The sequence below is a fragment of the Pristis pectinata genome, chromosome 34 (genome assembly GCF_009764475.1).
Source record: "Pristis pectinata isolate sPriPec2 chromosome 34, sPriPec2.1.pri, whole genome shotgun sequence".
Classification (NCBI taxonomy): domain Eukaryota; kingdom Metazoa; phylum Chordata; class Chondrichthyes; order Rhinopristiformes; family Pristidae; genus Pristis; species Pristis pectinata.
In genome coordinates this window covers 12,938,565-12,958,594 of record NC_067438.1, presented here as the reverse complement: position 1 = coordinate 12,958,594, position 20,030 = coordinate 12,938,565, and the positions used below count along the sequence as shown (strand labels likewise).

Here is a 20,030-nt window from a genome sequence, read left to right as displayed (position 1 = left end):
AGTGGTGTGCCTCAGGGATCTGTTCTGGGACCCATACTTTTTGTGATTTTTATTCACGACCTGGATGAGGAAGTGGAGGGATGGTTTAGTACGTTTGCTGATGACACAAAGGTTGGAGGTGTTGTGGATAGTGTGGAGGGCTGTCAGAGGTTACAGCGGTACATAGATAGCATACGTAATGGGTTGAGGTGGCCGGTGGAGTTCAACCCAGTTAAGTGTGAAGTGGTTCATTTTGGTAGCTCAAATATGATGGCAGAATATGGTATTTTTGGTAAGACTCTTGGCAGTGTGGAGGATCAGATGGATCTTGGGATCTGAGACCATAGGACGCTCAAAGCAACTGCCAGGTTGACTCTGTGGTTAAGAAGGCATACGGTGTATTGTCCTTCATCAATCGTGGAATTGAATTTAGGAGCCAGGAGGTAATGTTGCAGCTGTATAGGACCCTGGTCAGTCCCCACTTGGAGTACTGTGCTCACTTCTGGTTGCCTCACTACAGGAAGGATGTGGAAGCCATGGAGAGGGTGCAGAGGAGATTTACCAGGATGCTGCCTGGATTGGGGAGCATGCCTTATGAGAACAGGTTGAGTGAACTCGGCCTTTTCTCCTTGGAGCGACGGAGGATGAAGGTGGACCTGATAGAGGTGTTTAAGATGATGAGAGGCATTGATCATGTGGATAGTCAGAGGCTTTTTCCCAGGGCTGAAATGGTTGCCATAAGAGGACACAGGTTTAAGGTGCTGGGGAGTAGGTACAGAGGAGATGTCAGGGGTAAGTGTTTTACTCAGAGAGTGGTGAGTGTGTGGAACGGGCTGCCGGCAACCGTGGTGGAGGCGGATACAACAGGGTCTTTTAAGAGACTTTTGGATGGGTACATAGAAAAATAGAGAGCTATGTGTAAGCCTAGTAATTTCTAAGGTAGGGACATGTTTGGCACAGCTTTGTGGGCTGAAGGGCCTGAATTGTGCTGGAGGTTTTCTATGTTTCTAATAATCTGCCCGTTTATTTCTTATTCCAAAGTGTACAACGGCACATTTCTCAACATTGAATCTCATCTGCCAGTTCTATGTTCTAAGTGTACGTGACTACGAGCACCCAAGCACAAATAGCAGAAGTGAATAGCAGAAGTGAGCAACCATGGGTTCAGCCCTAGTTTAGCGCTTCCAAGAGTCAAAGTATAATTAGATTGCCGCATCCTACGTGGGAAGTGACGGACAGGAAACAGAAGCCTGAGGCAAAGTTCATCACCTAAATCCTAAGTTATCAGCAGAACAAAAGTTAACCCTCTAGCTCCCCTGCTGCAGAAATTCGAGAGCCTTCTCAATTTTCTATCACGTTTCTTCCACGTGTAATGTGTGTGGAGGGCAGTTGATATTTCGGGTCGAGACCCTTCATCTGGACATTGGGTTCATCTCATCACTAAGACACTCTGATAGAGGTATACAAAATCATGAGGAGCATCGACAGGGTTGAGAGTGAGAAACTCTTCCCCACAGCGGCACTATCCAAACCAAGATGGGATAGATTGAGAGTAAAGGGATGCGAAATTCAGAAGGGATCTATGTAGGATTCTTTTCCCCTGAGGGGCGGGGGGTGGACAGTTTTGGAATCTGGAACGCACTTCCTGAGAGGCTGGTGGAGGCAGACACCCTCACATGCTTTAAGGAGTATTTGGACGAGCACTTGAATCATCCAGGCAGAGAAGGAGACAGACCAAATGGGACTTCTATAGATGTATAATGGTCTGCATTGACGTGGTGGGCCAAAGGGTCTGTTTCCATGCTGCACCAACTCCCATGACTCTATAACTGTATCTGAGGAAGGGTCTCGGACCAGAAACGTTAACCTGGTTTGTCATTCCACAGCTAAAGCCTGACTTGCTGAGCAATTTTTTTGTTTGTTTTGATTTGTCTGTTAAAATACAAGCGTGACAGAAAGCAGAATGATAACGTTCTCCACTTGGGGGGGGGGACATTTTTCCCACTTACCTCTTCACTGTTTGTGTCAGAGTTCCCAAAACTCAGTGCATTGGCTTCACTTGCACCTTAGGTCTGGATGATGAATCAGTTTACATGGACGTGGAGAGAGACTTGGACAACAGTCAGGCACGGGCTGTTAGAAGATAAGTAACATTCAAGCCACAGAAGCACCAGGCAAAGACCACCTCCAACAAGTCTAATCGCCTACTACTGGCATTCAATGGTATTACCACCACCACGTCAGTCTCTGTGCAGTTTTGGTCGTCCTGTTCCAGAAAGACATCATCAAACTGGAGAGAGTGCAGAGGAAATTAATGATGCTGCCAGGACTCAAGGGTCTGAGTTATAGGGAGAGGTTGGGCAGGCTGGGACTTTATTGTGTAGAAGATTGAGGTGACCTTGTAGAGGTGTATACAATCATGAGGGATGTAGAGAGCGTGGACGCACACAGCCTTTTCCCAGGGAAGGGGAACTCAACACAGATCCTACATTAATTCCCATTTTATTCTCTATCCCCATGAAATCCCCCCCCCCCCCAGATTCTACCAGTCACCCAGCTTCTGGCAACTGCCCCCCCTCTGTCCCTTTTCTCTTTTCTCTCTGCTCCTGGACCAACCGGCCCCCATCACCCGATCTCTTTCCCCTCCACCCTCTCCATTTGCCCATCACACACACACTCCTCCCACTGCCTCCCCTCCCCACCTCCCTCCCTTATTTGGGTCCATGCTGCACCTTCCTCTCCTGTCATCGGCCTGCATATATGGTCTGTGTACATTAGTCAGTATACGTTGGCCTGTTTTCATCGGTTGGTACATATTGGCTTGAATGCACTGGCCTGCTTATATGGGCTGTGTCCACTGGTCAGTATACATTGGCCAATCTACTTTAGCCTTTCTATGTCAACCTGTCTGTCTCAGCCTTTCGACGCTGGACTGTTTGCCTCAGTCTGTTTATATCAGTTTCTCCATACTGGCCTGTCTATCTCGATCTGTCGATATCAGCCTCTCTTCTCCACGCTGCCGACACTAGCTTGTACATTAACCTGTCTATATCTGACTGTCAAATAGAGCCTTTATTGACTACCTTGTCAATTTTGGCCTCTGTTTATCAGCCCGTCAATATCAGACGTTCTATATCGGCTGGTCGGTAACATCCTGTCAATGTGGCTCTGTCTACATCAGCCTGTCGTTCTTGGCCGTTCCACATTGACCTGACTACATCCACCTGTTCCCATTGACCGCCTTATATCTGCCTGTAATAGGCATTCTAACTCAGTCTGTCTGCTCATTATCAAGTTCTCTATATCTGACTGTGTACATCAGACTTCATTTATCACTACATCTCCTTTCCCCTGTCCATATCTGTATCAGCCCATCCGTACCAGGCCCTCTATAGCGATCTGCTTGTGCCAGGCTGTCAATATCTGCCTGCCTCCAGAGGCCTATTTCTCTCAGCCTGTTTATATCACGCTATCTGTATCATCAGCTTGTCAACACAGACCTGAATAAAGCAGACAGTCAATCTCGGTGTTTCAGTGTTGGACAGTCGACATCAGCCTGTTTATATGACCCTGTCTATATCCCACCTCCAATCTTTTCCAGCCGGTCTACATTACGCCACTGATATCAACCTGACTACATGTGCCTTTTCATGCAGTCAGTATTGACCTGCCTGCATCTGCCCATCTCCAGGATGCGCTTTAAAATGTCTGCCCCTTCTGCACCTTTCATACGTGGGTGGCACAGTGGTGCTGCTGGTAGCGCCTCTGCCTCGAAGTGCCAGAGACCCAGGTTCAGTCCTGCCCTCGGGGGTTGTCTGTGTGGAGTTTGCACGTTCTCCCTGTAACCGGGTGCTCCAGTTCCCTCCCACCGTGGAGGCTGGTCAGTCAATTGGCCTCTGTAAATTGTCCCCAGTGTGTATGTGGGGTGTTTGGAGGAGGGGGTGAAAATTTGGGAGTAGGTTTAGTAATTTCAGATGTACCGAGATACAGCGAAAAGCTTTTGTTTGCTTGCCATCCAGACAGATCTAGCTGGTACATCGAGCTGATGCAAAATGAAACAAAAACTGAATTCAGAATCTAGTGTTACAGATACAGAGAAAATGCAGTGCAGGTAGAGAAAGACAAATAGTTGGAAAGATTGTAAAAGCAGATACAATGTGCAATAATCCACATTAAAATAGTGTTAAGATTTTTTTGGTACTTTCATTATTGAAAATATTACTTCCATCATCATTCTGTTCACTGTTTCTCGGAAAGTCTCTTTGTGTAGAAGAATGAAACTGATGAATGAAACAGAAAGGTAGTTTGCAGAACTGCGTCCCAGTCTGCTGCAGAGTGGGAAACCACTGCAGCCCTTGCACAATTCTGGGACATCCTTTCCCTGCATATATGCCCACTTGCATCGGTGTCAACTCCAGGATCTGCTGAAAGCGTCTCGGCACATCAGAGCTCCCAGCACCGGGCTTCTAGTCAGCCCTATGAGGTTCCAAGTCCGACCGACGTGCTGAGAGGGCTGGAGGGGACTGCCAGCAAGACCATCCATACAACTGACAAGCTGCAATCCCCTGTCAGCTGCAGACGGAGGCTTCATCTACCAGTGAGTGAGACAGGTTCATGTCCATCTGTTGAGTGCAAGTGTGGGAGTGTGTGAGCGTGTGTATGATCGTGTGTCTCTCTGTGTGGGGGTGTGTTTGTGTGTGTGTCTCTGTGTGGGGGTTTTCTGTGTGTGGGGGTGGGTCTGAGGATCTGTCTGTGTGGGGGTGTCGGTGTGGGCGGGGGTTTGTCTGTCTGAGTGTGGGTATGCATGTGAGCGGGTGTGTCTGTGTATATGGGTGTGTGTGTGTGTGTGTGTGTGTGTGTGTGTGTGTGTGTGTGTGTGTTGTGTGTGTGTGTGAGTGACACCAACTTGCGGGCCAGTTAAACAAATCAGCCCATCACTTGTTCACTGACCGACGGTAAACACTCAATAACAATCTGCATCCCGTGGTTTTGTTGTAGTCAGCAATGTTCATGTCATATTCAACATTATAATGCTGCTCTCAGTGGTGATTTGCCCTAAGATTATTAAACTTATGAAAATACGAAAGACATATCTAGGATAGATAGTCAGAGTACCAGGGTGGTAAGGTCAAATCGTAGAGGGCAAAGGTTTAAGGTGAGAGGGGAAAAGTTTAAAGGAGAGTGAGGAGGCAAGTTGCTTTCCACAGAAGGTGGTCGGTACATGGAACACGCTGCCAGGGAACGTGACAGAAACAGATCAAACAGCACCATTTCAGAAGGCTTCAGGCAGATAAATGAACAGGCGGGGAATAGACGGATAAAGACCATTTGCAGGCAGAGAGGATCAGTTTATTTGGCATCATGGTCAGCGCAGATATGGTGGGCCGAATGGCCTGTTCCTGTGCTGTACCGTTCCCTGTTCTATATCACCGCCACACCAGCAAACCTAAGGGCTTCTGGAGAGCCTCAGTTCTATGACAGGAATGGAAATCTGGCCGGGGATGTTCTGGGGACAACCGTGCACATATGTGGGGGAAGGTGCTCAGGGCGATGAAAGGAATATTAGCCCGGAGATACGAAGGCCGTGTGCAGAGGAGAGGGCGGGGAACTTGTTTCAGGGGTGGAATAACACCACGGTCGGTAACTGAGAGTGACTGGATCCGAGGAGACACAATGCCAGCCAGCACAGGGAACTGGAAGGGAGGTGTGGAGTTCAGACTGGTGCAGACGGGGGCCAAGGAAGTAACTGATGGATCTCACTGGCAAGGCTAGCTGGAGGGGCTCTTACACTGCTGTCCAAAAATGTACATGGAGACCCACTGCATGAGATACCCATCTCACTGTACACAGGGTCAGTGATACTGAGCACATTGTCACTAATGTATCTGTACAATGACTGTACTGATGTGAGATACAACTTTCTAGTGCATATTTTTGATGAATGTTTTAAGTTGCAAAACCTTCTGGACCCTGGCTCCCACCACACACCACTTGTACACTTCCAGTAATATACAGTCAACCTCATGAGTAGACAGATCTGCAGACAGTGAGGACTCATGAGCAAGCAGACACCGGATTATCAGTGTTTTAGGGTATTACATCCAGAGCCTGATCTCGGATACTTCATCTCTAAACAGGAGCATCTGTAACACGTTGCCTGATGTGTGCCGACTGAATTCATCTTTTTATTTATCATTACATTTTCCGTTTCAGGTCACTGAGTTTCCTGCGTCTCCAGCTCCTGGTGCAGTGATGAATGAGGTGAAGCAATTGGCCACTCTGGGCCGTCCGTTCCAGTTGGGAATGCTGTACGACTGCCGGTCAGACACCCTGATCCCAGGTATTGGAATACCATCACATGAATTAGTAGTGGTCAATGCTGCATTGTAGATTCAGGTTACAAACCTCAGGACAGTGACCAGAACTCTGTAGGTTTCAATGCAGTTATGCTGAGGGATAAGGATGGTCTGGGAATAAAGTTCCTGAATTGCAGTAAGGCCGATTTCAATATCATACGGACGTAGCTGGCAGAAGTAGACTGGGAGCAGCTATTCGCAGGTAAGTCTCCATCTGACAAGTGGGAGCATTCAAAAGGAAAGCAATCAAAGGTTAGGGCCAACATTTTCCCATAAGGGGGAAATACAAGGTTAGCAAGTCCAAGGAAACTGGGATGTCAAGGGATATTGAAGGTTAGATGTAGAGAAGAGAAGAACAGGTATAGAGAACTGAAACCGTGAGTGGGGGATGGAAGGCATTCAGGAAATTCACTGGGTGGTGAAATTAAACAAGTAATGAGCCGGACAAAGGGTGGGGGAGGGGGGACACAAAATATTACCAGCGGACAGGGTAAGGAAAATCCCCCAGATCTTAGGTTTATTAAGAGCAAGAGGGTAACCAGGGAAAGAGTAGGGCACATTCGGGACAAAAAGTCTGGTGACGGAACCAAGTCACTAAGGGGAGGTCTGAAATTGATCCCGCCAATGTATATTCACCAAGGACAAGCACACGGTTGGGGAAATCAGTGACTGTGATGATGAAACTCCAGGACATTTCATTATTAGAAAGGATGCCTCGGTGGATAAATCCTCAGGGCCGATGATGTATCCCACATCCCTAATTGAAAATCAATTACTCAAAACTAAGAGTCAGTTTTATATTCATGGTGACAAATCTGGTAAATTATTGGCCAATCAACTAAAAGCTGCTTCGGCTAAACGTCAGATTATTAAAGTTCGTAAACAAGACGGTAATTTGACGGTTGACCATGGTCAAATTAATAAATCTTTTCGAGCACTTTCTACTCCTTTATATCAATCAGAATTTCCTGAGATTCCACCTGAATGCACAAACTTATAAGGAAATTGAATATTCCGAAATTACCACTTAACGAATGTTTAACATTAGATGAACCCATTTCGGAGGAAGAAATAAAGAAAGCTATCTCTTCGATGAATTCTGGTAAAGCACCTGTTCTCGATGGGTGTACAGTAAAATTTTTAAATTCTTTTTCTGATCTTCTTTTTCCTATGTTATGTAAAATTTTTAAAGATGCCTTACCTGTAGGTAAATTACCACAATCCTTTTTATGAAGCATCTATTTCTTTAATTCCAAAAAAAAAGATCCTACTGAATGTGCATCATACAGACCTATTTCCTTATTGAATGCGGACTCCAAGGTTTTTTCTCAAAATATTGGCTACTAGACTGGAAAATGTACTTCCACAAATTATTTCTGACGAGCAGACAGGGTTTATTAAAAATCGGTATTTGCATTTTAATATTAGGAGGTTAATGAATATTGCATATACCCCTTCATCTAAAACTCCAGAATGTGTTCTCTCGCTTGATGCCGAGAAGGTGTTTGAAAGAGTCGAATGGCAATATTTATTTAACACGCTTGAGAAATTTAATTTTAGTCAAAATTTTATATCCGCCATTAAATTGATATATCATACAGCTTTGGCTTCTGTACTTACCAATAATCAGAAATCCCCCTTTGTCAGTCTTGTTTGAGGGACTAGACAGGGCTGCCCTTTAAGTCCTTTACTATTTGATATTGCCTTGGAACCCTTGGCAATTGCTCTTCGTGACTCTTCCAATATTTCTGGTATCACTCGTGGAAAGGGGACCCATAAGGTATTATATCCAGATGACCCGTTACTTTATATCTCTAACCCTGAGAAATCCATCCCTGCAGATTATCACTGCTTGCTCAATTTAGTGGTTTCTCTGGCTCTCAATTAAATCTTAATAAGAGTGAGCTTTTTCCATTAAATATGCAAGTTCCAATCTATAGGCAATCACCATTCAGATCAGTGACTGATTATTTTACTTAATTGGGTGTTAAAATTACCAAGAAGCATAAGGATTTATTTAAAGTTAACTTTTTACCCTTAATAGATCATGTTGAACAATTGTTTACTAAATGGTCCCCATTGTCCCTATCACTGATTGATCGAATCAATGCGGCTAAGATGACTATTTTACCTGAACTTTTGTATCTATTTTGGGCAGTTCCAATCTTTATCTTTAAATACTTTTTTCAATACTATTGATTCTAAAATTCTTTCATATATATGGCAGAATAAAAACACAAGGTTAAGTAAGAAATATTTACAGAAATTAAAAAAGGATGGCGGTATGGCTTTGCCTAACTTTAGATTTTACTATTGGGCATTAATATTCGATATTTAATTTTTTGGACACAAGATTTAGACGTAATTCAATGTCCACGATGGGTGAATCTGGAGCATGAGTCAGTGCAAGGGTTTTCGTTGGCCTCTATTTTAGGAGCCTCGCTCGCCTTTGCATTTACTAAATTGAATAAACAAATGATTAATCCAATAACTAAACACACAATACGAATATGTTTTCAATTTCATAAATTTTTTGGGTTGTATAAATTTATCTTATCAAGTCCTATTCTATTCAATGTTTTCTTTCAACCATCTAGAATTGATTTAGCTTTTTCTTTATGGAGAATGAAAGGAACAACACATTTTCATGATCTATTCATTGACAACTGTTTCTTGTCTTTTGAACAGTTGTCTAATAAATACAATTTGCCTACATCACATTTTTAAAAATATTCACAGACTAGAAACTTGTTAAATGTTACTTTACCTACTTTTCCGATACTACATCAAATTGAAATTACGGCAAAAATTAGATTTTAACCTTTCTCAGAAGGCCTTGATCGCAATAATTTATCATCTGATTATGAAAATATGTCTAGGGATATCTGATAAAATTAAGAATGGATGGGAAAGAGAACTTCGGATACTTTTACCTTTTGAAACATGGATGAACATTCTCCAATTAGTTAATACCTCTTCAATGTGTGCGAGACACTCTTTGATACAGTTTAAGGTGGTTCATCGGACCCATATGTTTAAGGATAAGTTAGCTCGTTTTTATAACCAAATAAATCCTATCTATGACAGATGTAATTCTGAGGTGGCTTCCCTGACACATATGTTTTCGTCCTGCTCTCTTTTGGAAAAATATTGGAAAGGTATTTTTAATATTATTTCAGTGGTATTGAGTATTGATTTACAACCTCATCCTATTACTGCAATTTTTGGGTAACCAATGATGGATTCTGGCCATTTATATGCTTCAGCTTGTTGTATTGCATTTGTACATTAAAGGCCAGAACATCCATTCTATTTAAATGGAAAGATCCTAAACCCCCTACTACATTCCAATGGTTTTCCCAAACTATAACATGTTTAAACTTAGAAAAAAATTAAGAGTGGTACCGTTCATCCTTCGGTTAAATTTGAAGAAACTTGGAGCGCATTTATCCAGCATTTTCATATGATGCAAGTTGACCCTTTCCGAATCTTTTTCAATAAGTTTCTATTCAAAAAAGAGGAGTAGAGTTTATGACATAATAATGCTTTTACATGAAGATGTATGACAGCCTGGCTTTTGTTTAGTTCTTGGTTAGTTTTTGTTTATTATTCCTGTTTTTTTTACGTTTGGGGTTTTCTCATATAATCAAATTTCTTTTTAAATCTTTCTCATGTTTAATTATCAAGAGATTGGGAGGTTCAGATCATATAACTTTCTGTTTGTGTTTGTATATGGTAATTATTATTATTGCAATCCTGATCTCTTTGTATCATGTGTATAATCATTATTTTTATTAATTTGAAATATAATAAAAAGAGAGGAAAGGAAAGAAAGATGATGTATCCCAGGTGACAGTGAGAGGCTAGTGGAGGAGATTTTGGGCCCAGGCAGAGATTGTTAACTCTTCGCTTGCCACAGGTTGGGTGCCAAACTCAGCAGGTCAGGCAGCATCTGTGGAAGGAGAAGAAGTGAACGTTTCAAGTCAGAGATCCTTTCCCAGAACTGGGAAAGAGAGAAAACAATTGAGTAACAGAGGAGGCGGGGGAGGGATGGGATGGTAGAAGGGAACATGTCTGAGAGGGTGAGAGCCAATGGGTTAATGTGGCCGTGAGATAGTTAGTGGTCTTCTGTTACGTGTCACTCGTCAGGGTCTGTCTCCTGTGCTCCATGCAGTTGAAGCTCATCAGTAACTGAGCAGATTCCTGGAACTATCCATCTTCAATGGCTGTTGGAGTGACCTTCCGACCACCATAAGGCCAGAGGTGGGAATGTTCACTGACGATTATGCATTGTTCAATTCCATTCGCAACTCCACAGCATAGGAAGCAGTCTGTGTCTGCGTGCAGCAGGTCCTGGACAAGATTCAGGCACAAGCTGAGGAGTGTCAAGTGACATTCACACCACAGAAGTGTGGAACAGGGATCCCGTTTGGGGCTCGGCTGGTGAGCAGTTGTGGTGTCAATTGGCTGAGGGGTGATGAGAAATGTTCTGGCAGATAACGTAACCAGGTGAGCCTAAAGTGCTGTACTTCAGTCCAAAATACAGTCAGAGCAGAAAATCAGTCGACTGAATAATCAGTATTCGCTTTGATTAATCTTCACAACGTAACTAAATGTTACAAATTTTATTGCCATTTTATTCTTAAGGTGTCACCTTGTGGGACTTACAGACACTGCAAAGCAACCTCAATCGTCGTGCTCAGCCCAGCACTGAGTTTCACATCATTGCATCAGACTCCATGGAGAAGAAAGCCGCTGCACTCAATGTGTCGGGATCACTGAAAGCCAGTCTCCTGTGTGGGTTAGTGGAGGTGAAAGGATCTGCAAAATATCTAAATGACTCAAAGCAATCAAAGAGACAGGCACGTGTTACCCTTCAGTACAAAACAACAACCAGGTTTGAAGAACTGACGATGAGCCACTTAGGGAGACAGAATATTGCCTACCCGAGTGTGTTTGACGAAGGGTCAGCAACCCATGTCGTTACAGCAGTGCTGTATGGGGCCCAGGCTTTCTTTGTCTTTGATCAAATGGTTTCTTCAGCAGAGAAGATGCAGGATATTCAGGGTAATATAGAGGCGACAATTAAATGTCTTCCAATGATTGCAATTGAGGGTGATGCCTCCCTAACAATGACAGAAGAACAGAAGTCTCATTCAGAGAAATTTAGCTGCACCTTCTATGGGGATTTCTCACTGAAAAACAACCCCACCACATTTCAGGATGCCATCGGTATATATGCAAGCCTCCCAAGCTCACTGGGATCAGGTGGGGAGAATTCAGTACCCGTGAGAGTCTGGCTCTACCCTCTCAATAAACTAGACTCAAGAGCTATTCAGCTGGTGAGGGAGATAAGCGTAGGATTGGTCAATCAGTGCCAGCAGGCCCTGGAACAGTTGAATGAGACAGTGCAGAGATGCAATGATATGATGAATGACAATGTCACCATTCAGTTTCCTGAGATCAGGGACAGGATACAGCAATTCCGAGAGATGTGTCTGGAATACAAACTGGTTTTCCAGAGGACTTTAGCCAGAGTTTTGCCGTCCATCCGGGGAGGTGGGGAGGAGGAAGGATTACTGGTGGATATACTGAAGAACAAGGAACAGTCACCATTCAAACACCAGTCATTGATCACATGGCTGGATCACAAGGAACGGGAGATGATGATGATGAGCTTTTACCTCAAGGTATTGGATGATATTCCTATTGTAAAATCAAGGAGAGAGTTGGATGAAGAAGTGATGAATCCAGCAATAGACTATGTCGTCTGCTTCACATTTACAGCATTGCATCAGGAGGATCTCTATCTGTTAAAGGCAATCGACTACCTCCGATCTCAAACAGATCAGAAAATGCAGACAGCAACTCCTGCTACTGAAGCCTGTGCAACACAACACGGCGAGCAGTGGTTTAATTCACTGCCTACAACTGAGAAAATGAAGCAGCAATATAAGTCATTCCTGGATTTTGCCACAGCTAACAAAGAAAATGGGAAAATAAAATTCCTTGTTGCTTCTGTGAAGGACGACAGCAACCGAGGAGCGTCTATTTACCTCTATGAAGGATGGTCTTTGAAGAACCAGTGCTTTGAACCCCCGTCACAGCCCCAGAGACCTATGACTATTGGAAACACACATGACAGTGTGACTCTGCAGTTACAGCCACCCAGACATGGTTCCGGTGAGATTGTGGGTTACAAGGTAGAGTACAAAGGGCCCCGGCAGGAGGACTGGTCAACTCTACATACACCTGATAAATCCCACTCCGTCAGAATATCTGGGTTACAGCTGCACCAGGAGTATCATTTCCGATACAGAGCAGTGACCAAGGTAGGGGTCAGCAAGGTGAGTGATAGCTACACGGACATGACACGTCCTACAAGTCCACCTGGTAAACCGGTCTTCCAGGATTTTTCATCCAGAGCAATGCTCTTCTGGGATGCTCCGACACAGATTGGAGCTAATGTCAAAATAGTTCAGTACAGGATTGAGTATAGAGAAGAAACAGCAGTTGGGTCCAACACGGAGGGCGGACTGTGGGAGGAAGTAAAGACAACAGACAGCCAATGTCACTATCATTTCGAGGGTCTGAAACCTAATACAGTCTACAGTGTCCGAGTGTCTGCTGACTGTGGAGAAGCAGGTTCCAGTACACCAAGTGAAGCCGTTTCAGCAAAGATAGAAAATGAAGCAACCAGAATAGCCCAGAAACTTCGCAGAGAAGCCAAATTAATATCCAAAGGACACCCTTCCATTTACAAGCTGAACCTGCAGAAGGAGGTGCTTGATCAGTTCGGACACCTTGCGAAATGTTCCTTTGGAAAACGCAACACAAAAGGCACAATGAAAACAATTATGCTTCTGGGAGCAACAGGGTCGGGGAAAACAACCCTTATCAATGGGATGATCAACTACATCTTGGGCGTGGAATGGACGGATGACTTCAGATACACGTTAATATACGAAGAGACAGGAAAATCCCAGGCTGAAAGTCAGACATCCTCCATCACTGCCTACCAGCTCCACCATCAGAAAGGATTTAAAATTGATTACTCTCTGACTATCATTGATACGCCTGGATTCGGAGATACCAGGGGGATAAGCCGAGATCAAATGATCACTGACCACATCCGTGAGTTTTTCACTTCCCCACATGGTGTTGATCAGATCGATGCCGTGTGTTTTGTTGCTCAAGCCTCTTTGGCTCGCCTGACTCACACACAGAAATATATCTTTGATTCAATTCTTTCTATTTTTGGCAAAGATATTGCAGAGAGCATTCATGTACTGGTGACATTCGCAGATGGACAGCGTCCTCCCATTCTAGAGGCTATGAAAGTAGCTGAGATACCATGTCCCAAAGATAAAAACAGTATGCCAGTACACTTCAAGTTTAACAATTCTGCCATATTTGCTCAGCGTCCAGCCTCTGGAAACTCTGCAAACATGGAAAGTGTCGATAACAGCTGGGACACAGAAGAGGATGATGATAACTTTGATGAGATGTTCTGGAAGATGGGAACAAACAGTATGAAGAAATTCTTTCGGTCTCTGACCACAATGAAAGCAAAAAGTTTACGTTTGACCAGAGAGGTTCTGCAGGAACGTCAGCAGCTGGAGGCTGCAGTGGAGGGTTTGCAAAGAAAGATCCGAGTCGGGCTGACCAAAATGGAGGAACTTAGGAAAACGCGGCAGGTTATGAATCAACACCAGACCGAACTGGATGCAAATAAAGACTTTGAGTATGAGGTTGAAATTACAGTTGCAGTACAGGAGGATATCAGTGGGACTGGGAATTACATAACCAACTGTCAGAAATGTCGATTCACCTGCCACTATCCGTGTGGTATTCCTGATGATGCTCAAAAAAGAGGATGTGCAGCAATGGACTGTTATGGGAACTGCGAAGTCTGTCCCCAAAAATGTGTCTGGAATGTTCACTTCAACCAGAAGTACAGGTTTGAGTATAAAACAAAGAAGGAGAAGAGAACATACAATGAGCTGAAAGAAAGGTATGAGAAGGCCTTTGGTTTGAAGATGACAGCGCAGAACGTCATGGAGACACTTGAGATTGAGTTAGCTGAGGTTCAGAATGCAGTGCTGGAGCTGATACAACAATTATCACAGAGCATTAGAAGACTTGAAGAAATAGCTCTGAGACCAAACCCGTTATCCACCCCAGCTTACATTGACCTCCTGATTCAGTCTGAGAAAGAAGAGGCAAAGCCTGGATTCACAGACCGAATTCAGGCACTGGGGGAGGTCAGGGAACGTGCAGATTTAATACAGAAAGTTGCCGAAGGAAAGCTGTCAGCAGAGGTGTTGAACCAAAATACAGAGGGATCTCAAGAAACAATTAGAAAAAAGATAAAGAAGAAGTTTGTGTGTGTGTTCAATTGGATCACTGGTCACTAGCAAACCTTCCAGCTGTTTCCAATGGGAACCAGATGTTTCACTCGGCTAATAAAAAATCTCTCATTCTAGTTCACCCTCCTTCTCCTCCCCCATCTGTCCACAGTGTTTAACGCCACACCTTCGTCCTCAACGCTGCTCTCCCTCACCCCACTGGCTGGCACCCACTGCACCTGGGTCCAGTCACTGCCAGAGGTTCACCTGCAATGGCTTCCCATCCCTGTCCCTGTCCACTGGTACCTGTGGACAACCCCGAGAATCCATCCACATTCCCTCCTGTTCCCCATCTGTGTCCTGCCCCTTGGAAACAACACCAGAGTCACAGTGTCCATTTCCTGTGGACACAGGCTGCCCCCAGCTCCACCTTCCCACCTCCTCCCTCAATCCCCACTTTCTCCGTGCTGTCAGATGACACATTCCCCCATCCAGTGTCGGAAGACGGGAAATCTTCTCCCAGCTCTGTGCTGCTCCCGGGCCACTGTCAGAGTCTGACCCATGGGCTGGTGGGAGGGGTGGTGTGTTCTATTAAAATCACAGCAGAAAAATTCAAACTGGGATAAATAGAGCAATATTTTCCATCAAACGGTATAGGAGGCCATTCAGCCCACTGAGTCAATGCTGGTTTCAAAGCAACATCATCAATCCCATTCCCTTCACCTTCCCTGTGATCTACTCTCTGCCAAATGCCAACCAACCTCCTCATTCTCCTGATAATGACAGTGAAAAAAACCTCAGGTAATGAAAACCTGAAATAAAAACAGCAAATGCTGGAACCACTCAGTGGGTCAGGCAGCATCTGCTGAGAGGGAAACAGTTCATGTTTCGGAGCCTTCAGAGACACTTGTGTGGAATGTCTCAACATTGGAGCAAATGCGACACAGAGGGAGGTTCTGATAAATAGTCAGGACCCGAAACGTTAACTGTTTCTGTCTCCACAGATGCTGCCTGACCTGCTGAGTGTTTCCAGCATTTCTCGGTTTCGCATTAATTCTCCCATCACTGATCGACACTGGGGGAGATTTACAGTATCCAATTAACCTACCGACCTGCAATATAAATTGAGGACATGATTCTAAAAGGGTTGCAGGAACAGAGGGATTTGAGGAAAAGATTGTTCATTCTTTGGAAGTGGCAAGGCAGAAGTAAACAGGTTTTAAGCAGGCTCAGCAAAACTCTGCAGATGCTGGAAATCTGAAACAAAGGGTCATTGAATCAATTCACAACAGGACGACTCCCGTGAAATCAGCCATGGACAAAGCAAAAGGGAGCAGTGGGGCAAATGTTACTCAGTGCCACACTGCAGAGATAGCTCTGTCCCTACACTCCCACAAATGCCACAGAATGTCCACCTTCAGGTTAAGTGCACAATGACCAACAGCCGTGGAGCTCAGCAAAGCCGTCAATGGCCGGGAAGGTGGGAAATTCCTGGGAAGGATGGGGCTGCACCTGAAACCATCGACTGGAGAGGACATCTCCACTCAAACCCGTCTGCTGCCACAAACTCTTGAACCTAGCCATGGCCTCGAACTCTCGAACCGAGCCGTGGCCTCGTCTGCTTGTGCTGGAAGGGAGGAGCAATCCCACAAGGGGTGAGGGTCTCCATTATTGCCTTTAGAGACCTCAGCAAGGACTTTGAGCTTGTGTGCCGGGAGGATCTGTTCACACTGGAGAAGATCGGTGCCTCCAAGTCTTCCTGGTGGATTCAGTCCTTCCACCTTGATGTTTGATGCCATGGCTCAGCCTCTGAGCCTCTCCCCACCCAAGGTGGAGCCCATGCAGCTGTGTCCTCGCTCCTGACTGTCTGGGATCTGCTTTGCCTCCCTGCTCCCATGTTCCACTGGAGAGCTGGAGGAGAAATGTCGTCCCACACAAGGTCAGTTGGAAAACTTCAACCTCCCCAGCCTCAGGGCAAGAAGCAGAGGGCGTATCGACCTCACCAGGACTCGACCTTTGCTGTCACCGCGGTGATGACATAGCAACTCCTCCCACACGGACACATTTAACTTTGAGCTCACCATCACCCTGAGAAGGACGAATCAAATGGGGCGAGACGTCACTGAGCTCAGTCCTTCACCATTCCTGTGCTCACCGCTCAGGGAACATCACCTTCGATGTCCTGGGCACCGTCACCAGCTGAACGATGGGACAATTCCCAAGGACCTTCTCTATGGGGAACCAGCATCAGGGAAAAGGCCCATCAGATGACCCCACCTGCACTCCGGAAACATCTGCAAGAGGGACCTTAAGGCACCAGACATCAGTGTAAAGCTGGGAGGCAGCTGCTCAGTATCGCAGTCATTGGAATGAGATTCAATTCCCAGCAGATTCCACTGTGGTGTTTACAAGGGAGCTCGGGAACTACTGTTAGGCAACAATTTCTGGGATCATCTGGAATGCTCTTGTACACACTCGATGGACTGAATGGCCTCCTCCCATGCTCTGACCCTCCTGGGATCGTGCAGGATGCATTCTGAAGCTCTGTACGTTATTTCACTCTGAGGTGAGCTTCCGATTCCATGTTTATTCCATCACTGAAGCCTCGTTCTACCCCCCGGGATTGACCAGAAACAGATCGATGTGATTCGGGCTGATGCACATCCTGTCCATCGGCTCACCTGGAAGGGGAGGAAGGGTGTCTGTATTGCGGCTGGTGACGGGAGTGTGAGTCACCTCACCGCCCTGCTGTGGCTCCTGCCCAGCCTGCAGCCACTGCCTATCGCGATGGAGAAGGGCCGAGTTTGCCCTGAAGCACTGGCTCCCCACCACCAGGGAGATCACAGCTCTGACGCTGCACCTGCCCTCATCACCTTCCACATAAAGGTCTGCAGGGCAGCGAAAAAACCACCCTTTACACTCTTTACTATATAGAGTCACCCAGCACAGCAACAGGCCCTTCGGCCCTCTGTGTCCATGCCAGCCATGAAGCACCATCTCTATCAATCTCATTTCCCAACATTGGGCCTGTGGTCTTCTCAGCCTTGGCATTTCAGGTGCTCACCTAAATACTTCCTAAATGTTGTGAGAGTGTCTGCCTCCACCGGCCCCTCAGGCAGTGCGTTCCACATTCCAACTGGGTGGAAACATTCTTCCTCAGATCCCCTCTAAACCTCTCACTCCTTACCTTAAATGCGCGCCCTCTGGTTTATAACACCTCTGCTTCGCGGGAAGGTTTCTCATTATTTACCCATCTCTGCCCATCAAAATTGTGTTTCCCTCAATCAGGTCCCCACTAAGCCTTGTTTTCCCCAAGGAAAACAAACCCAGACTACTCAGTCCCTCTTAGAAACTGAAATGCTCCATTCCAGCCAGCATCCTGGTGACTCTGCTCTGCATCCTGCCCAATACAATCACCTCCCTTTTTTAAATAAACGTTTATTAACTAACAGAAGGACAACCAGTGCCAATACACTAGAACTAATACAGAAGAGAGAAAATAAACTAAGTAGCTACATAACTACAGCAAAATAACACAAACTAACATACAATCACCTCCTTCCTGCAGTGTTGCAGTCAGAACTGCTCACAGAACCCCATCTGTTGCCTGACCAGTGTTTAATAAAGTGCATTGTAATCTCTCTGTTTTGATCATCGATGACCTGGGGTATGGAGGCAAGTATCCCTTCTGCTTTCTCCACTGCCGGTCTGTGCCTTCAGGGATCCTTCACCTCAAGGATCTTCACCTCACTGCCTTCACCTCACTCTTATCTGCAGCAAATTCTACCTGCCTTCCCTCTGTCCATCTCACCTACTGTACAATGTTATCAGTGTTACCAAAGAGCAGCCTGCTCACTGTCGGTTGGTCACAGGCTTCCAATCACAAACACAGTCCAGCAGCACCACCTGCTGCCTCCTATTACCAAGCCAATTTTGGATCCAATTTGCTCTGGATCCCTTGGGCTCTAACCCTTTGGAATTCTTTCCCATGTACGGTCATGTCGAAGACTTCAATTACCACACTGCCCTCATCAAATACATTTTGTTACCTCTTCAAAACATTCACTGAAATTGGTCAAACTGGATCTCCTCCCAACAATGCTTTTCTGACAATCTGTGACGGATCCCTGACTATGCAAGTGTAGAAGTCTGTTCCTCTGATTTTTTTGCCAGAACTTCCCCACTACTGACTTTAGACTTGGATCCTTGTAAATTCCTGGTTTATTCTTCTTAAATAAATCGGCCACATTTGCTTTGCAATTGTCGCTGACTTTATCCACCAGCAAGACCTTGTGCCCGCTCTTTGTCCTTTTAATTCATCTCTTAAATACCCCTCTACTCTACTGATATTTTGAGGGGTGTCCTCGTTTTTTATTCTATATTCCTACTATGTACCCACTTTCTTTTATCCAACCACTGATATCTCTTGACACCCAAGGTCCCTTGGAATTGCAGTCCTTACTTTCACCCTTGCGGAAACACCTTGGTCCTGAACTCGAACTACTTCAGTTTTAAATGTCTGTCACATGTCAGATTTGGACTAGACGTCCAGAAATTCAACCCGTGACGGTAGGATAAACATCTCGTCCCAACAGCATGAAGACAGTGATGCATCACTTGAACCAAGCATTATCCATTCTGAAGTATTCTCTAACTGTCCAAGGGACCACTATTTTGATTATATTACTTCGATGCTACATTATTGATTCTATTACTGGATGTTACATTATTGATTCTATTACTTGGTCGCTACATTATTGATTGTATTACTGGATGCTACATTATAGATTCCATTACTGGATGCTACATTATTGATTATATTTCTTGGTTGCTATATTATTGATTATATTACTGGATGCTACATTATTGATTCTATTACTGGATGATACATTATTGATTCTATTACTTGGTCACTACATTATTGATTATACTACTGGATGCTACATTATTGATTATATTACTGGATGCTACATTATTGATTCTATTACTTGGTCGCTATATTATTGATTCTATTGCTGGATGCTGCATTATAAATTCTAATACTTCGTTTCTACTGCATATTAAATCATGTTACCCTGTGAGACATTGCATTGTTATAAACAGCTTGCTTACTCCAATAGCAGCTAAATTTGTGAATTAAACATTGCTGATGCACTAGAATTGTTCAATAGACCATTTGTTCAAGCTCAGACCTACTCATTAGGAAGTCAACCTTGTTCTGAGAGAAATAAGTCGGGTCACCAGAGGCTACAAATCAAGGAAATTGAACACTCCTATCGAGCATTGATCAACCGTTCTCAAAACTGGGTCTGCAGAACGTGAGTGTTTCCAGGAGAGACTATCAGGA

At 44.8% G+C, this 20,030-nt stretch overlaps 2 protein-coding genes across 3 annotated transcripts in view; both read left to right on the top strand.

The window, feature by feature from the left end:
* LOC127585889 (uncharacterized) overlaps positions 1-19,826 on the top strand; it is a 62,127-nt gene extending 42,301 nt beyond the window's left edge. For both annotated transcript variants that reach the window (XM_052043604.1, XM_052043603.1), the window contains exons 2-3: positions 6,193-6,319; positions 10,983-19,826. In XM_052043604.1, the coding sequence (XP_051899564.1) occupies positions 6,232-6,319; positions 10,983-14,752 (3,858 nt within the window). In that variant the 5' untranslated portion in view covers positions 6,193-6,231 and the 3' untranslated portion in view covers positions 14,753-19,826. The remainder of the gene's footprint in view (positions 1-6,192; positions 6,320-10,982) is intronic.
* The window catches only part of LOC127585959 (uncharacterized), a 38,865-nt gene that overhangs the window by 429 nt on the left and 18,406 nt on the right, over positions 1-20,030 (top strand). The window contains exon 2 of the mRNA XM_052043715.1: positions 2,050-4,576. The gene's annotated coding sequence lies outside the window, so the exon portion shown is untranslated. The remainder of the gene's footprint in view (positions 1-2,049; positions 4,577-20,030) is intronic.